We start from the raw sequence: 13,402 nt of genomic DNA, 5'->3' as shown, positions 1-13,402 counted from the left end.
AATATACAGTAAAGTAATACATGCTTTACTGACTCAATCATGCCTGAACAGCAGGAGAAGAGACATTGGGAATACAAAGTACAGCCAAAACTTCCCTCCAAAACAGCCAAAGGTAACACATTGAAATGGGCCAGAGTAAAGGCATGGCAGAACTTCCGGAGACTAAATTTATACAAATAATTAGATGGGGACAAGATTTGTCTAGAATTCCATACAACCACGCAGTGCTTAATTCACCATTACATTAATTGATTGGCCTAACGGTTAACCATTTTAGAGAACACGAGAAACCAGTGGTGTATACCTCATTAGTTTCTTTATGGCTTCTTGCACTTCTCTTGTTTTCAGGCTGTAGATAATGGGGTTCAGCATGGGGGTTGAAATGCTGTATTGGACAGAAAAGAATTCATCCATAATTGTTGAGGAGGCCGAGTTAGGCCTCATATACCTAAAGCAGCCAGTGCCATATAACAAAACCACAACAATGAGGTGGGAGCTGCAGGTGGAGAAGGTTTTCCGTTTAGCTTCTGCTGAATGCATCTTCAGCACTGTAGAGACAATGTGGATATAGGACACCAGAATAATGACGAATGAGGAACCTGCTATTGCACTACCTGTAATGAAAAACGTAATCCTGCTTATGAAAGTTTCTGAGCAGGATAAGGCAAGCAATGAAGGGAGCTCACAGCTGAAATGTCTGATAATGTTTTGACCACAGAACTTTAGCTTCAGTACAGGCAGTGTATTTACTAATCCATGTATGAAACCTATTGCCCAGGCACCCCCCACCAGCCCTCTACAAAAGGCAGCCTTCATGATTTGTGCATAATACAAAGGCTTACATATGGCAGCATATCGGTCATAAGCCATTGCTGCAAGGAGAAAAATTTCCGTGCAGCCTGTGAGAAGGATAAAAAACATCTGAGCAATGCAGCCACTATATGAAATTGTCCGGCTTGTAACTAAATTCATTAAGACCCTTGGCACATTGACTGAAGAGAAACAGACATCAAGAAAAGACAGATGACCCAGGAAGAAGTACATGGGGCTGCGGAGGTGACTGTTGCCCCTTGTTACCATCATAATCACAATATTTCCCACTAGGGTTACCGCATATATAAACAAAAACACCAAGAAGAGGCAACTCTGGACTGGTGGGCTGTATGAAAACCCAAGGAGCACAAAATAATTCACTGTGGTCTGATTTTCCATTTTTCTTTTCAGCAAAAGTGTATACTGCAAGAAAAAAGAAATTACAGTGAAGTCAAACAGAAGGCAAGGGTTAATCTGTGTGATAGTTCATCCCCTAGAGAGCTAGCTCAGTTCTAACCCAGAACTCTCCTCTCCTCCACAAATTTCCCCTTCAGCTCCATATTATTCTTTCCTTTCAGATCCAGGAACTCTTGGAGGAGGAGAGAGAATAGCTCACTACTAGGTGCAGTCCAGAAAAGAGAATGGAAGACAGGGTGGCAAGGCTTCCGGAGAGGAAGAGGAGGAGTGGGGAGATGGCAGTCTAGGTGGTGCTGAGTAAAGTTTGCAGGGAAGGTATTTGGCTCCCCATCTCAGGTACTCAGTGGTCTCTCTTGGGGAATGGGGAAAGCACACACTGTGTTCAAGTGGCATCACAAGTTCCGGAGAGTTATCTGCTGAAGTAGAGATGTCTTTCTTACAATCGTAGACTTTTATGATCCGCTTCTTTCATCTTATCTTACATTTTAGTTCACTTCCTGACCTTATTGTGCACTGGTGGGATTCAAATGCAGAAGAATCTGACTTAATTGTACAGAATGTGTGACTGCCTATAATCTTCCTTTGTTTGAAATACATACGGAAATTTTTACAGGTTGGACTTCATAGAACTGAGAACAGAATTCTTTAAGAGATAAACATCATACAGACAAGAGACTGTGGCTGGCATGCCAGCAAGCTCTATTTTTGGAATATAGTTAAAAACACACTGAAGTCTACTGTGTTGGAGACAATATATTCCCCTTTAAAGCTAAAGAGTGGATAGCTATTTAGCATACATCTAGTTTAAGAATATTCATCACTGTTCCAGATGCAAACAAACCAGCTGGCTTTTGCTCTTTCATCCTATCTATTGCTTATCATGTTTTCTATTCAAGCCAGACATTTGCTATCTATTTTGGATTCCCATTCTGTCAACCTGTCTTATTTGTTCAACATCTTGCTTAGCAAATTGATACTCCCCCCCCCCCGTCTCCCCCTATTCTCCAAATTTTGGAGAACCCACAATAATTTTCCAGAAACCTCTTTATTGCCAGTAAACTTACCTTAAACTGTTTACACTCTGATTCTCAACTTGGTTTGGTCTATATGAAGTTCCTTCATACATATGAAGTGCAATAAAAAGAACAAGAAATATTGTTTTCACAGCTTATTTCTGCTTTAATCTCCCTCCTGGCCCTCTTTCTCGATACTTAAAGAGAGGAACTTAGACCTTCCTGAAGTAAAAATCCACTGGATTTCTGAGAGGACCCATTTCATTTTATAATGCTATTTGTCCTTGGCTGCAAAGAGTATGCAGAATATCATTTAAAATACAAATTAATATCCTGGGATTGCATCTGAAATATTTAATTGTTTCCTTTGGGGAAAATTATTCAAACTGTAAAAAAGCATACAGCCAGAGAAAAGGCATAGAGGCTATTCTCACGGTCATGAAAAATGGGCTAAGGGAGCCTAGCCCAATTTTTCATGACCGTGAGAACCACCGACCTCGCAGCCGGGTCTGGTCTCACAGAAGAGAGTCACCCGCTTCAGCAACCCTCCCCTAAACCCAGGTTAGTGGAGCAAACACTCCGCTAACCTGGGCTTTCTGATCGTGAGTTGCTCTGTCACGGCTCTGCGCTGCGGCAACTCATGAGTAGACCCCCGACCGGGAGACTAACAAGCAGCCTCCCAACTTGGGGGTCTCACCAGCATGCCCTGCGCGCTTGTGCAGGGCATGCTGGAGCTTCTGGGGGCCGCCCAGCCCCCGATCCTCCCAGCCCCCACCAGCTCCATAATGGAGCCAGCGGTCGTGTGGGCGGACGCTTTGGCCACCGGAGCAGACTGACTGCACGTCTGTCTCGGAGCAGACTGACCGCTCACCAGCTCCAGGCGGCTCCCACTGATCGTGGGAACCACCTCCTAGTGTTTCTACAGGAAACAAATTTCCTCCATCAGGAATCATACATTTCAGGCAGGGTGTTTACTACATGAGCGGCATTTTGTGGTAGCACTGTGACCTGCAATGATTAATCAGGCAGAGAATCCTCAGGAGCATCTAGAAGAAGTGATGGGGGAAGCTGCACCTGTTAAATGTTTCCCTGGATTTTCCCCTCCTCAGCCCATCTTGAGCTGAAAAGACCTATTCATTATTACTATTAAAATTACCAGTAAATCTATAGTGAGATATATGGGTTACTAGTGAACTAAACCATGCTTAATGCATTAACATTGGTCACATGAGAAGTTGCCATCACTGCTGGAAATTTTGAGATGTTACAACTTCCATTAAGCTACTCTTGAATGGGAGAACTTCTCGTTGTAGGTGAGAGTTACATGCACTTCCACTGGGGCAGAGGGCAGGGGATCAGTGTTCATAGAAATAAAATATCCCAGGGAGAGATCGAGATGGATTCTTGACACTTACATGCTATTTTTCTCTACGTACAGATTCTACTCCACTCCACCCCAACTGCACAAAAGGAACTTTCCACATGACAATTTGGTGTTTTACACTCCAGGGAATGCTTTTCCATTACTCTGCTGTTCCTAAGAGAACATACATTGCAATTCTGCATAGAGAAATTGGGAGTAATTCCAGCTATTTCACCATTCAATGTATGAGAATAAACCCTCATAAGACCATAAGAGCAGCCCTGTTGTATGCTTTCAGGCCTATCTCGTTGAGCATCCTGTTTCACGCAATAGTTCACCAGATGCCTCTGAGAAGTCCACAGGCAAGAGGTGAGGGTGTGAAGGACTGAGGCACAAACCACTTTGGGTATTGTGAATAAAATGTGTTAGAATGATGTCTGGCTGGGCCAAGTTGCATGCCTGTATTTTGCTTTGTTTTGTTTTCACATTTAGAATATCAGTTGACAGTTGGGTTTTGGAGGGAAAGGATATTATCAAAAATGAAAGGAAGCTTGAATTGTTCTAATTGGATGGTTTGAAAAACTTGGGGGGCAACAATATGTATATAGAGAGAGTATAAGAGAGGAGAGAGAGTCAGTCTTCAGGAGAGGCCTGGAAGAAGTTAGATTCTTGGGGAAAGTCAGTGTGCGGTTTGGAAAAGAGGGAGAAGGAGGGTCTTTCTGAAGACACAACCGGCGAACAAGAGCTGAGGAATTGCTAGCACAGGCTGAGAGAATCAGTGTTGGGGCTGTAAGAAGAGCTGTAATCACAAGTAGAACCAGGCTGGGTTGAACCCCAGGCCTGAACTGTGACAGGATTAGAGACTGCAGAACAAGCCAGTTGCTGAGAAGAAGGTAACTGCAGGGGACTCTGTAGGGACCAGTTTATGCATTTCCCCAAACATTGCTTTTATCTTCCATGATCTTTGGTACTTGTTTTGTGTAGGTTTTTCTGTGTAAAGAAATTAAACAGTTAAAGTTTTAATTGAGCAATTTCCCCCCCAAGTAAACTTGCTTATTATATAAAGATTAGGAGCTTCTTTAATAGTCTCCACCCAATGCCTATAAGCCTTTCCACTCTACTGAGTTTTTGGTTTCTGGGGTTGTTCTTTTTGCAAAAGTATATGGGCTGTTGTAAATGGGAGTAATTCCAGCTATAAAAACCCCAGCCATACAAACCCCAGCCATACAAAAGATCAATTTGGTGGCAGCACTGAATGTATAGGTGGGATAGGCAGCTATTCCTTCACAGAACGCATGCCCTCTCTCCTGCTGTTGCTCCCTTGCGCCTGGCATTTAGAGGCATCTTTCCTTTGAGGCTGGAGGTGGAATAGGAACATAGGAAAGTGCCATATACTGAGTCAGACCATTGGTCTATCTAGCTCAGTATTGTCTTCACAGACTGGCAGCGGCTTCTCCAAGGTTGCAGGCAGGAATCTCTCTCAGCCCTATCTTGGAAATGCCAGGGAGGAAACATGAAACCTTCTGCTCTTCCCAGAGCGACTTCATCCCCTGAGGGGAATTTCTTACAGTGCTCACACATCAAGTCTCCCATTCATATGCAACCAGGGCAGACCCTGCTTAGATATGGGGACAAGTCATGCTTGCTCCCACAAGACCAACTCTCTGAATGTATCTCTTTCACTCTGGAACCAGTTCTGAAGGGACAGAATAGGAGCTTTTCACATTCATCCTTCCAGTAACATCACTTACAACTGAGACCACAGATCCAAACAAGTTCTTTGCCTGGTCCTTGCTTCCCTCTGTCTCTCATTTTTATGTAGGGTTCTCCTTCCTACCCTGTGTCAAAACCTTTAACCTAACACCATCTCACCTTCTCCTTATCTAACCTCCAACTCCTACCACCAGCTGCCCAACTGAACTCCTCTTTTTGCCCCAGCAAACTCTCTAGAGGTTAATCTTCTGCCTTCTGGAACTGAACCTTTAACGCAGGCATCATAGAATGTGTTTTAACCCTTGAGTGCCTGGTTCTCCAGGCATATTGAGAGAGGCAGCAAAACCTAGATGCTTACTGAGGCTCTTCTGAGCTGCCAAACATGATTGCTGAATATTAAAATTCAGGGTTACTGGCAGGCTGAACATGAGAATAACTCAAAGGATAAGATCATAGGCTTACCTGTTTCAGCACCATGGCTCCAATACTGGCCATCCAGACACCCCTGGAAATTTCATAACCTGGGGAGTCATTTTTGCTTCATTTAAATGGAACATCATTTCTGCTTCAAGGGACATCACGTATTTGGGTAATAATTTGCATGAGTAGACCTGCAATTTTTGCAGGATTTTCTGAGTAGCTATCATGCACACTATCTTGGACTAAAAGTCCTGGTTTAGTGCCTTAGAGATGTGTTGCTCAATATATCACCAAATTTCTCATTACTAGATCAATACTTTTCAGAAATGTTTCCCTCTCCCTGAGAGCTGGATTTCAAGCATCCTCATAGCACTGCAATGGCCAACCTCACCGACCACCACAAATGAAATGCAATGCCCAGTGTCTGCCTCTTGGAATGCAATGATTAATTCCCCCCATTGCAAAGGCAGATCCTTTCCTTCTCTCCACCTCAACTCAACTATGGGGCAGATCATGACAGTTCAATGTTGCGTTGTCCCAGAGGAGTAGGGATGTGAACTGCAATTCAAGGATGATTGGATTCAATTCAGATCAGATCAGTTTGAATAATTCAACTTTGAATCAAATCACCATTGACTTCAATGACGATTTTGGAGGTTGAATCAAATCGACCTTGATTCATTTTGAAGCGATTCATCTATTTGAACCATCATTTTGTTTGCCCAGTCTGCTGCTTCTATTGGTTTTCCATGTGTACAGCAGGTCTCCCCATTAGGCTCAATTGGCTGACCATCTCTCCCAAGAAAACAGTGTTTGAACTGCACTGTTTTTCTTGTGAGAGCTAGTCTACCAATTGGGTTTAATGAGTGAATCTACTCTCCCAGAAAACCTATTGGTAGACCAGCTCTGCCACGAAGATGGAGACATTTGGGTCCAATGGAGGTAGATGGTGGAGCCCAGCTGGGCCTCCATAGGTCTCCCCTGGTCTCTCTCTCTCTCTCTTACACACACACACACACTCACTCACTCACTCTCTCACACACACAGTGAGGCTCTTCGCACAATCCGTGAGAAGAGCCAGGAGGGGGGTAGCGAGGAGAGCGGGCTAAGCCCACTCTCCCCGCAGGTGAGCAGACGATTCACCATCATGCCTCTTCCCCCTTGCCAGGAACTTTATTATTTGCTTGTTTGTTGTTTATTTGTTTATTTTGTTTGACATATTTGTATACCACCCAAAACACAAGTCTTTGGGCTGTTTACAACAAATCACTAACAACCACTAACAAGTTTAAACCATTATAATAATTTAAAATCAAAACAACATTAAAACTATTCAAACAGTCTCTGATTAAAAGTACTTCTTCCCCTGGCCTGGTCTCTAGGTGATACCAACTTCTGGTCAACCTCAGCATGCCTCTGAGTGTGCCTTACCTATGTCCCAGTTAGAGCCCCAACAGTCTCCAGGCATGCCTTGCCTGTCTGCCTGCCTGCACCCACTTTCCTTCTGGAAATGCATAAGTCCTCCCTCCAGCAGAAAAGGGTCAGTCCTCAAGGACAGTGAGGCATTCCATTGCCTGCCTCCAGTGCTAAGAGACAGGATTGCGTGGTGTAGTGGTTAGAGTGCTGGACTAGGACCGGGGAGACCCGAGTTCAAATCCCCATTCAACCATAAAACTAGCTGGGTGACTCTGGGCCAGTCACTTCTCTCTCAGCCTAACTACTTCACAGGGTTGTCGTGAAAGAGAAACTCAAGTATGTAGTACACCACTCTGGGCTCCTTGGAGGAAGAGCGGGATATAAATGTAATAATAATAATAATAATAATAATAATAATAATAGGCTCTCTTCAAATCCTAGTTGTGGCATTTGCAGCTGCACCCAGACCTAGCAAAGCAGAGAAGCTCTCTACCTACCCATGCACCCATCCAGGCTGCAGCTGTCACAGGGGGCAAAGTACATATTGATAGGGTGATGACACAGCCAGTCTTATAGGCAGGCAAGAGAGGGGGTCTCCTGGGGAGGGGAGGCCATGTTGGGCTTGACTTGCAGCAGGGGTGGGGTAGCTGCCAAACTCCTGGAATGTGCAGCAGTGGGTGAAGTCTCATTGGCTGGTGTTGCAAAGGGATTCTGCTGGAGGAGAGTTGGGGAGTTGGGGGAGGTGCAATGGGCCTGGCTGTAGCTCTTAATGGGCTGCACCTATAGCTCCAATGCGGAAGGAGAGAGAAAAGACAACCTTCTCTGTGGCTGCTCTTGGCCTGTGGAATGCACTCCCACCAGATATATATATATATCTCTGAGAGAGAGAGAGAGAGAGAGAGAGAGAGATTTGGAGATTTAAACCAATATATTTATTATTTATTTAAACCAATTAAAATACGAAATAAAAAATTTTAAGATAAGAAGGTCAGGCCAAACAAAAAGGTTTACACACACACACAGAGTTTGGGCTCATTGCTGGCCTTCAAGAGGGCCCTAAAAACTTTTTTGTTTGGACTGGCCTTCCAAGGTTTTTAAATCTATCTTAAAAAAAATTATTGAGTATTTTAATTGGTTTAAATAAATATTTATATTTTTAATATTTATTTGAGATAAATATAAAAGGCTCGACTTGGGCATGGAGCCTGATGGCCGAAATGTCTTAAGAGGTCCAGGAATTCTGTTAAATATGACTTGTGTGGTGTGAAAAAAAGGTCTGCCAGGATGTTTAAACCTTGTTAAAAGAGAAAAAGTTTCACCTTCAGTATCTAAACCATTTGTCAATGTGCCTGCACCAACTTTGGATGGATGTTTACCCATGACACCTAGCTGATGTATGCAAATGGTCATACAGACTGGACAAGTGGTTTTGATTATATAAGCAATAGACTGTTCAGCAGTTATAATGGTGGAAGCGGGTCACCCGCTTCAGCAACCCTCCCCTAACCCCAGGTTCGCGGAGTGAGCGCTCTGCTAACCTGGGCTTTCTGATTGTGAGTTGCTGTGGCGCATCTCCATGCTGCGGCAACTTACAAGTAGACCCCCGGCCGGCAGGCTAAAAAGCAGCCTCCCAGCTCAGGGGTCTAACCAGCATGTTCTGCCCACTCGCACTGGGAATGCTGGAGCTTCTGGGGGCCACGTAGCCCCCAATCCCCCCAGCCCCCATAACGGAGCCAGCAGTCGTGTGGGCTAAGCCCGCTCTACCCGCTTACCATCCCCAGGCGGCTCCCACTGATCGTGGGAACCGCCTCATAGTCTTTCTACAGAAAACTAATTTCCTCCATCAGGAATCATGCATTTCAGGCAGGATGTTTGCTACACGAGTGGCATTTTGTGGTAGCACTGTCACCTGCAATGATTCATCAGGCAGAAAATCATCAGGAGCATTTAGAAGAAGTGATGGGGAAGCTGCACCTGTTAAATGTTTCTCTGGATATATCCCTCCTCAGCCCATCTTGAGCTGAAAAAAACCTATTAATTATTACTATTAAAATTACCAATAAATATAATAAGCAGCAGTTATCTTATCTATCTATCTATCTATCTATCTATCTATCTATCTATCTATCAAATTTGTATACCGCCCCAAACTCTCATCTCTGGGCGTTTAATGGTGGAAATTGTTCAGGGCTCATAATGGTGGAATGTTGAAAGTACTCCACATCTTAACGATACTGGCACTCCCGTGACAGTAGACTGTGTGAAGAACAAAAAGGAAGTCTGCATCTATACACATTATAGATGCAAATTTCCTTTTTGTTCTTCACAAATAAAAAAGGATAAAGAAGAATGCCTAGCACAGAGGTGAAGTGCAAAGTCTAAGGGTGGAAGAAATTACAGTAGTATTCTGGGGACGCTAAGAAATAGCTGATATTTTTTGTTGTGGGTTGGCTTATTTTATTTATTTTAAGCTTTTTTACTGCCCAAACTTTCGTATCTTATTGTAAACCTTGCCCCCAAAAGAATTCTTCTATTTTAACTAGAAAAAACTGAGGTGGTGGCAGCAGCTACAGAGCTGAAAGTGCTGCTGGTCTTCTTAGTAATTGGCTCCTACACCTTGCCATTCTTTTTTATCCTGGAATGAACTAGGGGAATGAAATTTATCATGACCTAGCATCATTCAGGAGGGGAAAATGGTAACTCCATGTATTCCCACAGGAGTGGATTTTGAGCCAGCCATAACCTAATTCAAAGAAAGTGGCTTTGGCAATCTGTAGGGATAACACTACAGTTCAATATCCTTTTCCGTAGCCATTTAAAAAAAGGAGATTTCTCATAAAACAATCAATAACATCAATAAAACAATCACCTTGCTGAACGGTAGAAGAAACAGATATACACAAATCGAGCCTGGCTCTTATAGACTGAATTACTACAGAGTACTAACTCTAATAAATTCAAGGGCTTGAATCAAGTCAGAGAAATGTCAATGCACTTATTTTACAACTCAGTTCCAATCAATTGTGGATTTCTTTAATCTAACATAATGCCAGTGACTTGTATGCAATTAGTTTCTTGATGGCTTCCTTCACCTCCTTGGTTTTTAGGCTGTAGATTATGGGATTTAACAACGGGGTTGAAATGCTGTATTGGATGGAAAAGAATTCATCCACAATGCCTAAGGAGGTTGAGGTGGGCCTCATATGCCTTATGATGCCAGTGCCATAAAATAAAACCACAACAATGAGGTGGGAACTGCAGGTGGAGAAGGTTTTCCATTTAGCTGCTGCTGAATGCATCTTCAGCACTGTAGAGATGATTTGGATATAAGATGCCAGAATAATAAAGAACGAAGAACCTGTTAATGTAGTAGCAGTAAGAAAAAACCTAATCCTGTTGAGCAAAGTCTCCATGCAAGATAAGGCAAGCAAAGATGGGAGTTCACAGCTAAAATGCTCAATAATGTTTGGACCACAGAACACTAGTTTCAAGAGGGATAATGTATTTATCATTGAATATAGGGAACTTATTGCCCATGCACTTCCCACCAGCAATCTACAAAATACAATGTTCATGATTTGTACATAATGCATGGGCTTGCATATGGCAGTGTATCGGTCAAAAGCCATGGCTGCAAGAATGAAAGCTTCAGTAGTTCCAGTCAAAAAGATGAAATAGATCTGGGCAATGCAGCCACTGTATGAAATTAGCTTGCTTCCATAGAAATTTGTGAGCAGCTTAGGCACTGTGACTGAAGAATAGCAGATATCAAGAAAAGACAGATGGCTCAGGAAGAAGTACATGGGGCTGTGGAGGTTTCTGTTGCTTCTTATCACAATCATAATCATCATATTTCCCAGCAGCGTTGCCATATATATCAATGAAAAGGTGAAGAAGAGGAGCATCTGGACTGGTGGATTGTATGAAAATCCCAAAAGGACAAAATATGTCACTGTGGTCTGGTTTTCCATTTTCTTTTCCAGAAGGGTAGGGGAACTAGAATATGTTACAAACAAACAGATTTGTATAATTGAGTAGAAGGCATCTCACATTTGATTTACATGCATACTCAATTTTATAAGTCACTGCATTTCACTAATCTGTAAAACGAACTCCTTGGGACTTTATCACAGAAAGTGGCTTACATCCTGACTAATACAGAGCATGCATTAGTTGGATCTGTGAGGATTTACTAGAAGACCTCAAACATCTCCCCCAGTCCTCTCAGTAATTAGTAATACTACCTACTCTGTGTCTTGATGGTATTACAGTGTGGCTAGCATCTTGACGAAGGAAGCAATGTTGCAGCAGTGTTATATTATAAATAAATAAATAAATAAGATGGTGTAATGACTATGAGACACGCATCTTCCAGACTCCACAATCTTTCTCTTTAATACATAAAAAACCCAAAATAAAGCAGTTGTTCAATTTTAGCAGACGTTTTGATGTGAAACATCAGCTTCGGTGCTATATCCTAGTGGCTGAAATATGTTCTTAGATGTAATAACATAGCATCATGACTCAACAAAATTTACAGCAATTGAAATGCACTGCCCAAGATATGTCCCTGATGCTCAGGGACATATTTTTGCATGAAGTAGACAGCTATGGAAGGAAGAGTAGATTGCATCCTTCCCACATGCTGCAGCCTTAGTATGGAACACAAGGTATGGAACACAAGCACTAGAGCTTACTTAGTCAAAGAATGAGCCAGTCTTTCTTTACACCTATATTGACTGAGAAATACAATCAGGTCATGAGATCATATGTTCCACTGTCTTTTGAAATGGGTCTCTTTTTCTTAAACACATTCCAATTCTGCATGGAATAAATTGGAATCAAGTTCAGCTGAATTCAGCATTTGATGTAATGAGGATGAAGGCGTGTGGAAGAATGGGAATATGGAGAATTGATAATTTGTTTATTATTACATTTATTAATCAAAGCATTGCGATCTTACAGTTCCGTACATTTTGTTCCTTTTGTTTTCAGATCAACTCAGATCCCACTGAGAAGTAAAACTAGACTCAGGGATGTTACATACATCCTCTCTTTCTCTCTGTATGCAGATCGAAGGGGCAGAATAGGAGCTTTTCACTTTCCTCCTTCCAGTAACATCACTTCCAACTGTGACTACAGAGCCAAACAATTATTTTTTCTGGTCCTTGTTTCCGATTATGTCTCTCATTATTATTTATGGTTCTCCTTACAACCTCCTATCCTGTGTAAAAACCTTCAACCTAACAACCTTTTATCATTCATTCGTTTGATTTCTATACTGCCCTTCCAAAAATGGCTCAGGGCGCTTCACACAGAGGAATAATTAATAAATAAGACGGATCCCTGTCCCCAAAGGGCTCACACTCTAAAAGAAACATAAGATAGACACCAGCAACAGTCACTGGAGGTACTGTGCTGAGGTACTACATAGGAACATAGGAAACTGCCATATACTGAGTCAGACCTTCGGTCTGTCTAGCTCAGTATTGTCTTCACAGACTGGCAGCGGCTTCTCCAAGGTTGCAGGCAGGAATCTCTCTCAGCCCTATCTTGGAGAAACCAGGGAGGGAACTTGAAACCTTCTGCTCTTCCCAGAGCAGCTTCATCCCCTGAGGGGACAAGTCATGCTTGTTACCACAAGACCAGTTCTCCTCTCCATAACATAACTAACATTTAACCATATCTCATTTTCCTGAGCTGAACTCCTCTTGTTGTTTCTAGCAACTTCCCTAGAGGGTAATGTTCTGCCTTCTGGAACAGAACGTTTAACTCCAGCATTGCTGCAGGCATCATAGAAAGTGTGTTAACCACATAATTCCTGTTTCTCCAGATGTATTAAGAGAGAAAGCAAAACCTGGATGCTTATAGGGGCTCTTCTGAGCTGACAAACATAAGTGCTGAATATTCTCAGGCTTACTGACTGGCTGAACATGGGAATAGGTCAAAGGATACAATCAAGGTGGTTACGCCTCTGTTCCTTCCAATCGACTCTAAAACTGGTTGGAATCTGAGGATACCCAACAAGTAGGAAATTGCATTGGTTTTCCTGAAGACAAAAACAAAATCCTCCCATGACATAGTCCAAAACTGTAAGAAAATTTGTGTTTCACTTGGCAAATTTGGAACTATATTAAAAAGTTTGTTTTCCACTTATTTCGGCTTCATCAAAAGTGACATCATGTTTGGAGACATAGTTTACAGAAGCAGTTTTGCAATTTTTGCGGAATTTTCTGAATAGCTATCA

General features: G+C 42.5%; 2 protein-coding genes across 2 annotated transcripts; both read right to left on the bottom strand.

Moving 5' to 3' along the window:
• Positions 1 to 273: 273 nt before the first annotated feature.
• LOC128331154 (olfactory receptor 5A1-like) lies at positions 274 to 1,218 on the bottom strand. Its single transcript, XM_053264505.1, has one exon. It carries the CDS (start codon positions 1,210 to 1,212, stop codon positions 274 to 276), a length of 939 nt encoding a protein of 312 aa, XP_053120480.1. The 5' UTR covers positions 1,213 to 1,218.
• A 3,336-nt stretch (positions 1,219 to 4,554) lies between these two features.
• On the bottom strand, positions 4,555 to 11,126 carry LOC128331153 (olfactory receptor 5A1-like). Its single transcript, XM_053264504.1, has 3 exons — positions 10,213 to 11,126; positions 7,098 to 7,134; positions 4,555 to 4,596 (listed from the first exon to the last, which is right to left on the bottom strand). The coding sequence occupies exons 1-3, from the start codon at positions 11,124 to 11,126 to the stop codon at positions 4,555 to 4,557; spliced, it is 993 nt and encodes a 330-aa protein (XP_053120479.1).
• Positions 11,127 to 13,402: the final 2,276 nt, after the last annotated feature.

Source organism: Hemicordylus capensis, chromosome 6 (assembly GCF_027244095.1).
Source record: "Hemicordylus capensis ecotype Gifberg chromosome 6, rHemCap1.1.pri, whole genome shotgun sequence".
NCBI classification, from domain to species: Eukaryota; Metazoa; Chordata; class Lepidosauria; order Squamata; family Cordylidae; genus Hemicordylus; species Hemicordylus capensis.
This window is presented reverse-complemented; position numbering and strand designations above follow the sequence as displayed.

Coding starts and splice junctions, on each gene's coding strand:
- LOC128331154 (XM_053264505.1), bottom strand. CDS start 1,212: ATGGAAAATCAGACCACAGTGAATTATTTTGTGCTCCTTGGGTTTTCA.
- LOC128331153 (XM_053264504.1), bottom strand. CDS start 11,126: ATGGAAAACCAGACCACAGTGACATATTTTGTCCTTTTGGGATTTTCA. Junction 7,135..10,212: donor AAGAAACTAATTGCATACAA/GTCACTGGCATT, acceptor GAGGTTGACCAG/AAGTTGGTATCACCTAGAGA. Junction 4,597..7,097: donor AGACCAGGCCAGGGGAAGAA/GTACTTTTAATC, acceptor TTCTTTACACAG/AAAAACCTACACAAAACAAG.